Below are 12,603 nucleotides of genomic sequence, written 5' to 3' on the forward strand. Positions count from 1 at the left end.
CTCCTTCCTCTAGAACAACCTGTCTCTGCACTCAACTGTCTTCCTCCTAACTCACTGCTACAGTGCTATTTTCAGTTGGAATGCTTTTCTCATCCCTGTCCTTTTGGTATATACCTACCCATTCACCTTTAAACCCAACTCTTCTATGAAGTCTTCTCTGGATCCACAGGTAGATCCACTGTACTCTGTACAAACTTCTAGAATAATTTACTTCACTTTATCTTTGACTCCCATTTTTACACTGCCAGCTCCTTGAAGACAAAGAAATTAACTCTGTAACTTCTGGACAAATGATCAGGATTCACTGAATGAATGAACTAGGGGGTCAAGATTGGATTTTCCCAAAAGTGCTAAAGTTTAAGTACTTTGAAATAGACAAAAGGGAATGAAGGGAAGGGAGGGGAATGGGAATAGGAAAGTAGTAGAATGAATGGGACATTACTATCCTATGTGCATATATGATTACACAACCAACATAATTCTACATCATGTATAACCAGAAGAATGAGAAGTTATATTCCATGTATGTATACTATGTCAAAATACATTCTACTATCATGCATAACTAATTAGAACAAATAAAAAGTGCTAGAATAATAGAGTAAAACAGAGTAGGCAACAGTCATTAACACTCAATTGACCCTCACAGCAACTCTGTTAAATGGGCAGGTGATTGGGGGGTGAGGGGATTAAACAAATCTTTGAATTTTAGTGGCTTTCCCAAGTCAGATTGTAATTATCTGTACTGATAAGTGTTGGGACTGGCAAGAGTGAAATTTTCAGGCCTGTTTCAGACTTCTTAATTAAGACTAAATCCCAGGCCTTCAGACCCTCTAGAGAAGAGTTCTTCCTAGCTCACAGCAGTAGGAGAAGAGTTACTAAAGACATAAATGAATAAAGTAATAGAAGAGACAGGGGCAGGGATGATGACTGCACCCTTCCAGAGACCATGAACATTTTCTCTGAAATGTTTTTGGGGAAAAGGCAATTCCCAAGGATATTAGCTACCAAATTTGAGAATCTATGAAGCTTGCCACTGTGTGTTGAAGCCCTCTAATCTCTATCCTAATTCTGAGAAGCAGCTATTATTACCTCTGTTTTTATTCTCTACCCATCTGCTCCAAGCTCCTTGTCTCACCCTACCAAAGCCTCCCTCTCGCCACTGCGCTGCTTTGGTGCAGAATCACCGCATCCACTTTCTCAGACCCAGGGGAGGGGCTGGGCTGGGCGGGGTCGCCTTGTCGCAGAGCCCGACTGCGCCTGCGCGGACTGCGGCAGAAGGCGGGGTGTGACAAGCAGAGTATACTGAGACTAGCGTTCAGTGTTGGCCAGTACCTGCCTTCTTTTTCACCACCTCCAATTTCAGCTCCAGTAAGTTGCTTGGAACTTTGGTTCTGGCAGCAGCCGCAGCAGCAGCATTGCCATCCTCTTTCTGCTAGATCGCGGGCCTTTCGGTGTCTGCTCCCACACGCCGGTCGGCAGGACCATGTCGCTGGTAAGCCAGAATTCGCGCCGCCGCCGCCGCCGCAGTGCAAAGGCCACTGCGCACAACAGCAGCTGGGGTGAAATGCAGGCCCCTGATGCCCCCAGTCTCTCCGCTGCTATGCCAGGCCCAGACGTCCCCCAGGGTCCCAGCGATCTCCAGATCCTCCCGGGCCTCTGCGCCTCTGAGGGCCCAGGCACCTCCGTGCCGCCCACCCCTGATGAGGGCCCAAGCACCTCTGTGCCGCCCACCGTCTCTGAGGGCTCAATCGCTTCCGAGCAGCCCACCGTCTCCCAGGGGCCGAACACCTCGGAGCTGCCCATCCCCATTGAGGGCTCAAGCACCGCTGGGCCTCCTGCGGTCTCTGAGGGACTGAATACAGCCGTGCTGATCAACGCCTATGAGGGCCTAAGCCCCCCTGTGTCGCCCACTGCCTCGGAGGGCTCAAGCGTCTCCGAGCAGCCCACTGTCACTGAGGGGCCGAACACCTCCGAGCTACCCCTCTCCGATGACGACCCAAGCACTTCTGTGCTTCCCATCTCCAGTGAGGGACTGAGCAATCTTGTGCCGCCCACCCCCGCTGAGGGCCCCAGCACCTCCGTGCTGACCACCGTCTCTGAGGGACTGGGCATCTCTGTGCCGCCCACCTCCAGTGAGGGACTGAGCAATCTTGTGCCGCCCACCCTCTCCGAGGGACCAGGCATCGACATGCCGCCCCCATCCGGTGAAGGCCCGAGCACCTCTGTGCCGCCCACCACCTTTGAGGGACCTGGCACCTCCGTGCTGCCCCCATCCGGTGAAGGCCCGAGCACCTCCGTGCCGCCCACCACCTCTGATGGACTTGGCATCTCCGTACCGCCCCCCTCCAGTAAGGGCCAGAGCACCTCCGTGCTGCCCTCCGCTGGTGAGGACGCAATCACCTCGGTACCGCCCACTGTCTCTGAGGGACCTGGCGCCTTGGATCCTCCCACCCGCGGTGAGGTCCCCAGCACCTCAGTGTCGCGCAACCCTGGGGAGGGCCCGAGCACCTCTGGAATTGCCACCGTCGCCGAGGGTCTGAGCACCTCTGAGATGCTGACGGTTGCGGAGGGCCAGAGCACCTCTGAGATGGCCGCCGCCGCCGCCGCTGCCGCCGCCGCCGAGGGTCCGAGCACCTCTGAGATGCTGACTGTTGGGGAGGGCCCTAGCACCTCTGAGATGGCCGCCGCCGCCGAGGGCCCGAGCACCTCTGGGATGGCCACAGCTGCGGAGCACCCGAGCACCTCTGGGATGCTCACCACTGCGGCGGGCCCTAGCACCTCTGAGATGGCCGCTGCCCCCGAGGACCCGAGTACCTCTGGGATGGCCACAGCCACCGAGGGCCCGAGCACCTCTGGGATGCTCACCTTTGCTGAGGGCCCAAGCATCTCTGAGATGGCCACCGCCGCCGAGGGCCCAAGCACCTCTGGGATGGCCACCGCCGCCGAGGGCCCGAGCACCTCTGGGATGGCCACCGCCGCCGGGGGCCCGAGCACCTCTGAGATGGCCACCGCCGCCGAGGACCCGAGTACCTCTGGGATGGCCACAGCCACCGAGGGCCCGAGCACCTCTGGGATGCTCACCTTTGCTGAGGGCCCAAGCATCTCTGAGATGGCCACCGCCGCCGAGGGCCCAAGCACCTCTGGGATGGCCATCGCCGCCGAGGGCCCGAGCACCTCTGAGATGGCCACCACCGCCGAGGGCCCGAGCACCTCTGAGATGGCCACCGCCGCCGAGGGCCCGAGCACCTCTGAGATGGCCACCGCCGCTGAGGGCCCTAGCACCTCTGGGATGGCCACAGCGACCGAGCGCCCGAGCACCTCTGGGATGCTCACCTTTGCTAAGGGCCCAAGCATCTCTGAGATGGCCGCCGCCGCCGAGGGCCCGAGCACTTCTGGGATGGCCACCGCCGCTGAGGGTCCAAGCACCTCTAGGATGATCACCGCCGCTGAGAACCCGAGCACCTCCGGTATGCTCGCGGCTTCTGCGAACCCTGCTGCATCGTTGAGCTTGAGTGCTTCTGTGAGCCCGAACTCCTCCAAGTGCCCTATTGCTTTGCCAAGCTCGTGCGTCGCCAAGGCTTCCTCGGACTCTAAGCGCCCAAAGGGTGCAGAAGGCCCCATGGAATTCCAGGTCCTGAGAGACCGTGAGAACTCCAACTCCATTACCATTATGGGCCTTGGCACTTCCCAGGTTGCTCTCACCCTGAAGCCCCAAGACCCTATGGAGCAGAATGTAGCTGAGTTGTTACAGTTTCTGCTGGTGAAAGATCAGAGCAAGTATCCTATCCGAGAATCCGAAATGCGGCAATATATTGTTAAAGAATATCGCAGCCAGTTCCCTGAGATCCTCAGGCGAGCAGCAGCCCACCTGGAGTGCATTTTTAGGTTTGAATTGAGGGAGCTTGACCCTGAAGAGCGCACATATATCCTGCTGAACAAGCTGGGGCCTGTGCCCTTTGAAGGACTGGAAGAGAGCCCAAATGGGCCAAAGATGGGCCTCCTGATGATGATCCTAGGACAAATATTCCTGAATGGCAACCAAGCCAAGGAAGCTGAGATTTGGGAAATGCTCTGGAGGATGGGGGTGCAGCGAGAGAGGAGGCTTTCCATTTTTGGGAACCCAAAGAGACTTCTATCTGTAGAGTTTGTATGGCAGCGCTACTTGGACTACAGGCCAATAACTGACTGTACACCAGTGGAGTACGAATTTTTCTGGGGCCCAAGATCCCACATAGAAACCAGCAAGATGAAAATTCTGAAGTTCATGGCTAAGATCTATAACAAAGATCCTTCCGACTGGCCAGAGCAATACAATGAGGCTCTGGAAGAAGAGGCTGCTAGAGCTTATGCTGAAGGTTGGCAAGCTCTCCCTCCCTTTAGGAGGCCTTTTTTCGAAGAAGCTGCTGCAGAGGTAGCATCTCCTGATTTTGATGTTTCTGCCTATCCCTCAAAATATCCTCCACATTCATGGCCTGAGTCAAGAATGGAGAGCAAGGCAAGGAAGTTGGTGCAGTTATTTCTGCTGATGGATTCAACTAAGCTGCCTATACCAAAGAAAGGAATTCTGTACTACATTGGCCGAGAATGCAGCAAAGTATTCCCTGACCTCCTGAATCGTGCTGCTCGCACCCTGAACCACGTGTATGGGACAGAGCTAGTGGTACTTGATCCAAGAAACCACTCCTATACCCTGTACAACCGAAGGGAAATGGAAGATACTGAAGAGATTGTAGACAGTCCAAATAGGCCTGGCAACAACTTCTTGATGCAGGTTCTAAGCTTCATCTTTATAATGGGCAACCATGCTAGGGAGTCTGCAGTGTGGGCCTTTCTGCGGGGCTTAGGGGTTCAAGCTGGGAGAAAGCATGTGATTACCTGTAGGTATTTGAGTCAGCGCTACATAGACAGTTTACGGGTTCCCGACAGTGATCCAGTACAATATGAGTTTGTATGGGGCCCTAGAGCCCGCTTGGAAACCTCTAAGATGAAAGCGCTGCGATACGTGGCCAGAATCCACAGAAAGGAGCCGCAGGACTGGCCAGAGCAGTACAGGGAGGCAATGGAAGATGAGGCTAATAGAGCTGATGCTGGTCACAGGCAATTCCTTGTTCACAACTTCAGATAGAGGAGTATGTGGCAGTCAGAGAGGCCTTGCAAGGCCGGGCCCTAGAGCCCTATGCCTCATGTATTGGGGTGGGGGGGTATGTATTGTATTTGTATTTGTGTTCCAGTTCCATTTATGTCTTTTCACATTTAGTTCTTGTTTGGTATCTTGAAAAGTTTCAATTGTTTTAATATATTGTCCAGTAGGGTAAATGTGATTGACTACTTGCTGTCTCTGTTGTATTTTGGTATAAGAGTTTTGATAGTGTTATAAAATGTTTTGGGAATCTTTCCATCTTGTTGCATTATCTGGAAGAGAATATATAGCATATAGCTATAGATATAGGCTTTTCCTTGAAAGCTTGAAAAAAATTCACCCGTAAAGTGATCTAGCTTCTGATGTTAAACAAACAAGCAAATATATCAACAACTGAAAAAGCACTCCAAGTTATGGCTGGCCTCCCTTTCTGTCTGCTATTGTGTAAAGAATACCAATGTTTACCTGTATTTGCTTTGCTGTACTAAAATGTAATGAAAAATAAAGTGTAATAAATCAAACATAATGCTAATGCACTATTTATTCCACAAACATTTATTAAATTTCTTTCAAGCAATGAGCATAGTGTTATTATTCTGGTTATACAAGTATACAAATATACAAGGTATAATATCTACGCTGGAACACAGGGACTGGGGTGTAGGGGGCGATCATTTAAACCAGCAATTTTAATATGGTGCACCAAGTATTCTATGAGAGTTAAGAGGAGATATACCTAACCTAATCCCTGGGGTGTTCAGAGTGGACCTTGGAGAAGATGATGGCTGTGCAGAGGATGAGGGGGGCAAGACTGGATCCCTAATACAATCATGAGTTAAACTGTTTCAAAGCTGGATTTCAATTTTCATGATTGCTGATAGGAAATGAAGTCAAAGATTTAAGGGTATAGGGTGAGATGTTTTATATATCATAAACTGTCCCATTAAGACATGAATCAACTTTCTGCAAGTTATACTGTAGTTTTTTTTTTTTAAATCTCCGAATCCTAGTGGTATGCAACAACAAATTTTTAGCTCATTTTATGTGTTCTTCATGGGTTGTCTTTGATTCTGTTTATATTGTCTTCAATCAGTCAAAGAAGTAACCAAGCCAAAGGATTAGCCCATGTACAGGAAACCATGCAATAGTTCTTAAAGCTTCTGCTCAGACATATTATAGTCATAGCCCACTGGCAACAGCAAGTCACATGACCAAGCTTGCTCTCAGTGAGGTGGGAAGTGTATTCCCTCCCACAGGGGAGTAGGGATGGACCTAGTATAGGAACAACATATATAATAAATTCAGTCAACCATATAAAATTTTGCTTTTGCTATGGCTGCGATGGGAAACTATTAAAGGATTTTGATCTGAGGAATGGAAGGATACAACTTAGTTTTGGCAGGATTACATTGGCTCTTGTATTGAAAATTAAAGTGGGTAGGTAGAGTAAAAGAGTAATTTTAACATAGCAGTTCCTTCTTAATGTTCTTATGAAAAGAGGTGTTATTTTTCAAACAAAACTGAGTTGAAATGAATTGAAGTCAGACAACCTGTTACTTTTGAAAAAACACCTCAGAAATCAAACTCCATAGTATCAAGTATAAAAGGCATAGCCTAGTAGTCTAGAGTCATAGATGCCTGGGTACAAACCCTGACTCTCTGATACTAGATATGAGAACTTAGGAAAGTTACTTAATCTCTTTGTGCTTCAATATCCTTCTCTGTAAAATGGCATAATAATTTTATTTAGCCCATAATGTGAGGATTAAATATGTTAACATATAAAACAGACAGGACTTAACATATATTTAGCAATATATAGGTGATGTTGCAGGTTGATTTTTCTGGGAATGGGGCTATGAAATGGGATATTTTCCTGAGAAATTTTACTGGGGACTGGTTTTACATTCAACACCTAGGGGAAAGCAAAGGAACCAAAAATATGCAGAGAGAGAAGTTGAGCAGTGACACTGTCACAACAAATAATTTAGTTGATTCCACAGGGAGTGTTTAGGTTGGGGTGGTCTTAAAGAGTTGTCCCAATTTAGGAGAAGGGAGTCAAACTTTTATATCCCCAGGCTGACCAGTCACTGAACGCAGGCTTTCTCCTGGTAAAGGGGCTATGACTTTGGGAAAGTCAGTTCTTTTTAGCCACAAGTAATATGTGAGAAAGATATTCAACTACAGACGCAGCAGTGGTCAAGACCCTCAAGAGCTGGAGGAATGAACACTTCAGTCCTGAAGAGTAAGGGCATCTGGTGGTATATCACAATATTCACTACAGTTGTTGCTTTCTTTCTATTCCTGTTCATTCTCTGTAATTCTTCTTATTGTTATTATTGCTACTGTTTTTTTTTTTCATTCAAAAAGGTGAAATATCTTCTCATCACTTTTCCTGGGATAGAGCACACACATCACTGAGTAATTTTACATTTAGTACAACCTTCCTAAAAGAGAGACTTTTAATAATAGAGTTCCTTTTTACTCCTTAAGTTCTATGTCAGTTTTCTATTTTTCCCATTTTCTTAGTAGAATTGTGTCTTTGTCAAGTTTTTCCCAGGAAATGTTACCTAAATAAGTCTCTCAATAGGTTATTTGCTGTTTAAATCTTGAGAAATATTTTGATTTCAGATAAACTTTATCAGTATGCACAAATATTCAGAATATCCCTCTAAGGACAACCAAGGTAGAAAATATACTCTTTCTTGCTTTTCTCTCAGAAATGACAATTTGGACACAGAGAAAATGTCTGGTTAAATATTCAAGATTTAAAGAAAGAAAAAATTATTATCCTGAAATTCTTATAAATAAAATTGAAGCATCTATTTCACCAAAGTAATGTGTTTGCAAGTTAAAACTGTGTGTTTGTGTGTGGACAAAATATTTGGAACAATTTACATTCTCATATGTGCTAGTTAGCATTCTGTTACCATAACAAAGTACTTGAGATAATCAAATTATAAAGAAAAAAAGGTTTATTTTGGCTCACAGTTTTGGAGGTTTCAGTCCATGGTTAATTGGCCTGTTACTTTTGAGGCCGTGGCAAGGCAGTACATCAGGGTGGAATTGCATGGTGAAGGAAGCCTATTCACCTCATGACCCAGACAAGATAGAGACCAGTATCTCACAGTCTTCTTCAAAAGCATGCCCCCAGTGACCTAAGACCTCCCACTAGGCCCCACCTTTTAATGGTTCCACCCCCTCAAAGAAAAAAAAAACTCTATGGACTGAGAACCAAGCTTTCAACACACAGACCTTTGGGGAACATTCCAGAGTCAAACAATAGAATCATAATTATTTCCTGTTTTGCCACTGTATGCAAACCCTTATATAGACACATAATTATGTCTCTATGTAAAAATAAAAACAATGCTCTAGCAAGATTGACTTTACTTATAACTGACCCAATCCTTGAAAATAGTGACTTTATTTTAATAGAAAATATTTTTACTGAATTTAATGCATTTAATCAGATATTCATAAAGGAAAAAAACACATAGTAACACAAACAAAATGTAAATATTGTTCAGTACACTATTCAAGTTAATGAAGATGACTAATAATTAAAAGTATGTTTAAAATATCTGATCACTTATTCTAAATAGAAATATCTGGAAACTAATACTACAAAATTAATAAGTACATCTTGCAATTTCTATTACTCTCTTGAAGGAAAACTCCCAAGAGGATCTCAAAGACTTGTGTCTTTGTCAAGTTGTTCCCAGGAGATCTTACCTAAGCAAATCTCTTAACAGGAAAGGAAACAGTTGATTAAAAAAACATTACTAATGAGAACAGGGTGCGTAGCTCAGTGGTATAGTATTTGCCTAGCATGTGTAAGGCTTGGGGTTCAGTCCCTAGAAACACATACACACACCCACAGACCCAAACAAACAGTTAAACAACTATTATAAATGAAAGTAATGTCAATTTAAGACAATCATCAATAGGTCCTAAAGATGAGAATTGTACTGATAGCAGATGTGGATATTTATGAAAACTGTTGCTTCCAACGACTCATTCATAAAATTGAAGATATTTACTGACCCTGTTGCTTGGTTCTCATGCATCTCTGTTCAAATATATCTATTTGGATTAGGACACAAGCTTTTTTTTTTATTATTGTACACAAATGGGATACATGTTGTTTCTCTGTTTGTACATGGCGTAAAGGCATACTATTTGTGTAATCATAAATTTACATAGGGTAATGTTTGATTCATTCTGTTATTTTTTCCCTTCCCCCACCCCTCCCACCCCTCTTTTCCCTCTATACAGTCCTTCCTTCCTCCATTCTTGCCCCCCTCCCTAACCCTAACTCTAACCCTAACACTAACTCTTCCCACCCCCCATTATGTGTCCTCATCCACTTATTAGCGATATCATTCTTCCTTTGGTTTTTTGAGATTGGCTTATCTCACTTAGCATGATATTCTCCAGTTTCATCCATTTGCCTGCAAATGCCATAATTTTGTCATTCTTTATGGCAGAGTAATATTCCATTGTATATATATACCACAGTTTCTTTATCCATTCATCAATTGAAGGACATCTAGGTTGGTTCCACAATCTGGCTATTGTGAACTGAGCAGCTATGAACATTGATGTGGCTGTATCTCTGTAATATGCTGATTTTAAATCCTTTGGGTATAGGCCAAGGAGTGGGATAGCTGGGTCAAATGGTGGTTCCATTCCAAGTTTTCTAAGGAGTTTCCATACTGCTTTCCAGAGTGGCTGCACTAATTTGCAGCCCCACCAGCAATGTATGAGTGTACCTTTCTCCCCACATCCTCGCCAACACCTGTTGTTGCTTGTATTCTTGATAATCGCCATTCTAATTGGGGTGAGATGGAATCTTAGAGTAGTGCTGATTTGCATTTCTCTTACTACTAGAGATGTTGAACATTTTTTCATATATCTGTTGATTGCTTGTAGATCTTCTTCTGTGAAGTGTCTATTCATTTCCTTAGCCCATTTGTCAATTGGATTACTTGCATTCTTGGTGTAGAGTTTTTTGAGTTCTTTATAGATTCTGGAGATTAGCGCTCTATCTGAAGTATGATTGGCAAAGATTTTCTCCCACTCTGTAGGCTCTTTCTTCGTATTGCTGATAGTTTCCTTTGCTGAGAGAAAGCTTTTTAGTTTGAATCTATCCCAGTTATTAATTCTTGCTTTTATTTCTTGTGCTATTGGAGTCCTGTTGAGGAAGTCTGGTCCTAAGCCGACATGTTGAAGCTGTGGACCTACTTTTTCTTCTATAAGATGCAAGGTCTCTGGTCTGATTCCGAGATCCTTAATCCATTTTGAGTTTAGTTTCGTGCATGGTGAGAGATATGGGTTTAGTTTCATTCTGTTGCATATGGATTTCCAATTCTCCCAGCATCATTTGTTGAAGAGGCTATCTTTTCTCCATTGCATATTTTTGGCCCCTTTGTCTAGTATGAGAAAATTGTATTTATTTGGGTTTGAGGACACAAGCTTTTGTTTCAGGATTCCATGTACTCAGTGGAGGATCCTGCTATTGTGATCATAGGAATGTGTGCTATTTTGCTGAAATGAGTCTCAATCATTCTGTATTAAGATAATGATCATTTGCCAGGCAGGTGGAACATGTATGCCTATGGTCTCAACAATTCAGGAGACTGAGGTAGGAGGATCACAAGTTTGAGTCCAGCCTCAGCAACTTGGACCCCACTTCAAAATAAAAAAATAAAAAGGGCTGGGGATGTAGCTCAGTGGTAAAGCACCCTTGGGTTCTTATTATTGGTATAAAAATACCAATAATAATAATAATAATAATAATAATAATAATAGGCCTGTGTAGTTACACCCTTGCAAAGATCATCAGTTGTCTAATTCCAGTGCTTATCTCTGATGGAGCATAAAATTTCTGAACTCCATAGCAGATGTCTCTTCTTTTTACATGAAACAGAATCATGGGTAGGACTCTATTGTCTTCTTGGTTCAATCTTACTGATGAATGGCTCTGTAATATTTCCCTTTTTGTCAAAGAAATCAAATAGCCACTTAATCTAACCTAATTAGTAAAGTTTCAGTTTATATTCTCCAGGTGATTACTTTTTCAAATGATGATTCATCAAAATTGTTGAAAAACTTTATTTCTCCAAAGTTGAATTTGGTATACAACTTTAAAAACTGGTGGATGAAATAGATAGTATGATTATGGGAATGTAGAAGTGTCATAGTTTATGGGTTAAGTAGATCATTTTGTGAAAGCAGTCATTTTGTGATGAGTGTAATTTTTTTCCTGAGTGAAATAGCTTTGTTCTGTCCTCCTCAATTAGGGTATTTCAAAGACTGACAGTGATAAAAAGCAGGTAAGCCAATGGCAGTCACTAGACTTGGATGAAAATATGTGAAACAATGAAACACTTTGGCCTCAGATTATAGACACAATGTAAAAACTAAAAGATTAACAAGAAGAAAAAAATAACTAAAACAGGAGTGAAAAAAGAGTAGCTAAGTATTTTATCAAGGCACTTGCTAACATTGAAAAACAAGTAGTTTTTATAATAGTTTAAAAACAAGTAGTTTTAATAGAGTAGTCTCTATTGCTTTCTTTCTGCGAAGTGTTATTATTGGCATTCAATATTTAACTGAAATTATCTTCTAGTGTGGTCAGATTTATAGGATTACTCTTCCTAGTAGAACTCAGTGTCTTCTTTCCAGCAAAAGTCAAACTCCCTGAAAGAATGCATATAATTGACATCTCCTACTGTTCATTTCTGCTCAGTACAATTGGTGTTTCTTCCACCAATCAGCTATAACTGCTCATCTCAATATGCACAGTGACCTCTAACTTGATAAATTCACTGATCATTTCTCAGACATTGTCTTTATAGGTGGCTTTTGATATAGTTAATATTTTTCCTTCCTTGAAACATAGTGCACTCATGATACCATACTCTCTTGATTTCCTCCTGTTTATTTACTTACTACTTTTCAGTCACTATTGCAGTTTCCTCTCATTCTCTCAGAATTCTAGGAATGCTCCAGGATTAATCCTTGGACCTGTTTTTTTTTTCTACTTTTTTTTTCTCCCTAAGAATTCATGGATTCTCTCTAGGAAGTTAGTCTCATCCATCTATTGCCCAGATCTAAGAAAAACCAATTTTATATGCTGGAGAATCCTGAATTTGTATCTCAAACTTCAGAGTATATGTCCCTACCCTGAATTCCTCTCATATTCAACTGATTTCTCAAAATTTTCACTGGCATGTGTGGTACACATTAAATTCTAACATACCCAAGTCTGAGCTCCTGGTATTAACTTCCTGTATCCCTTCTATAGATTTTCTTATCTTAATAAATAATCAGTTCTTTCTTGCAGTTGCTCAGCATGGATGCTTGGGCTCACAGTTGAATCCTCTTTCATTTCAAGGACATTGGAAAATCCAATATGTAAGTAGATTCTGATGGCTATATCCTGAAAATAAGTC

General features: G+C 43.6%; 1 protein-coding gene across 1 annotated transcript; it reads left to right on the forward strand.

Moving 5' to 3' along the window:
- The first annotated feature begins 1,287 nt into the window (after positions 1–1,287).
- On the forward strand, positions 1,288–5,709 carry Magee1 (MAGE family member E1). The gene has a single exon (XM_047535841.1). The coding sequence runs from the start codon at positions 1,487–1,489 to the stop codon at positions 5,126–5,128; it is 3,642 nt and encodes a 1,213-aa protein (XP_047391797.1). The 5' UTR covers positions 1,288–1,486; the 3' UTR covers positions 5,129–5,709.
- Positions 5,710–12,603: the final 6,894 nt, after the last annotated feature.

The sequence above is a fragment of the Sciurus carolinensis genome, chromosome X (genome assembly GCF_902686445.1).
Source record: "Sciurus carolinensis chromosome X, mSciCar1.2, whole genome shotgun sequence".
Lineage (NCBI taxonomy): Eukaryota > Metazoa > Chordata > Mammalia > Rodentia > Sciuridae > Sciurus > Sciurus carolinensis.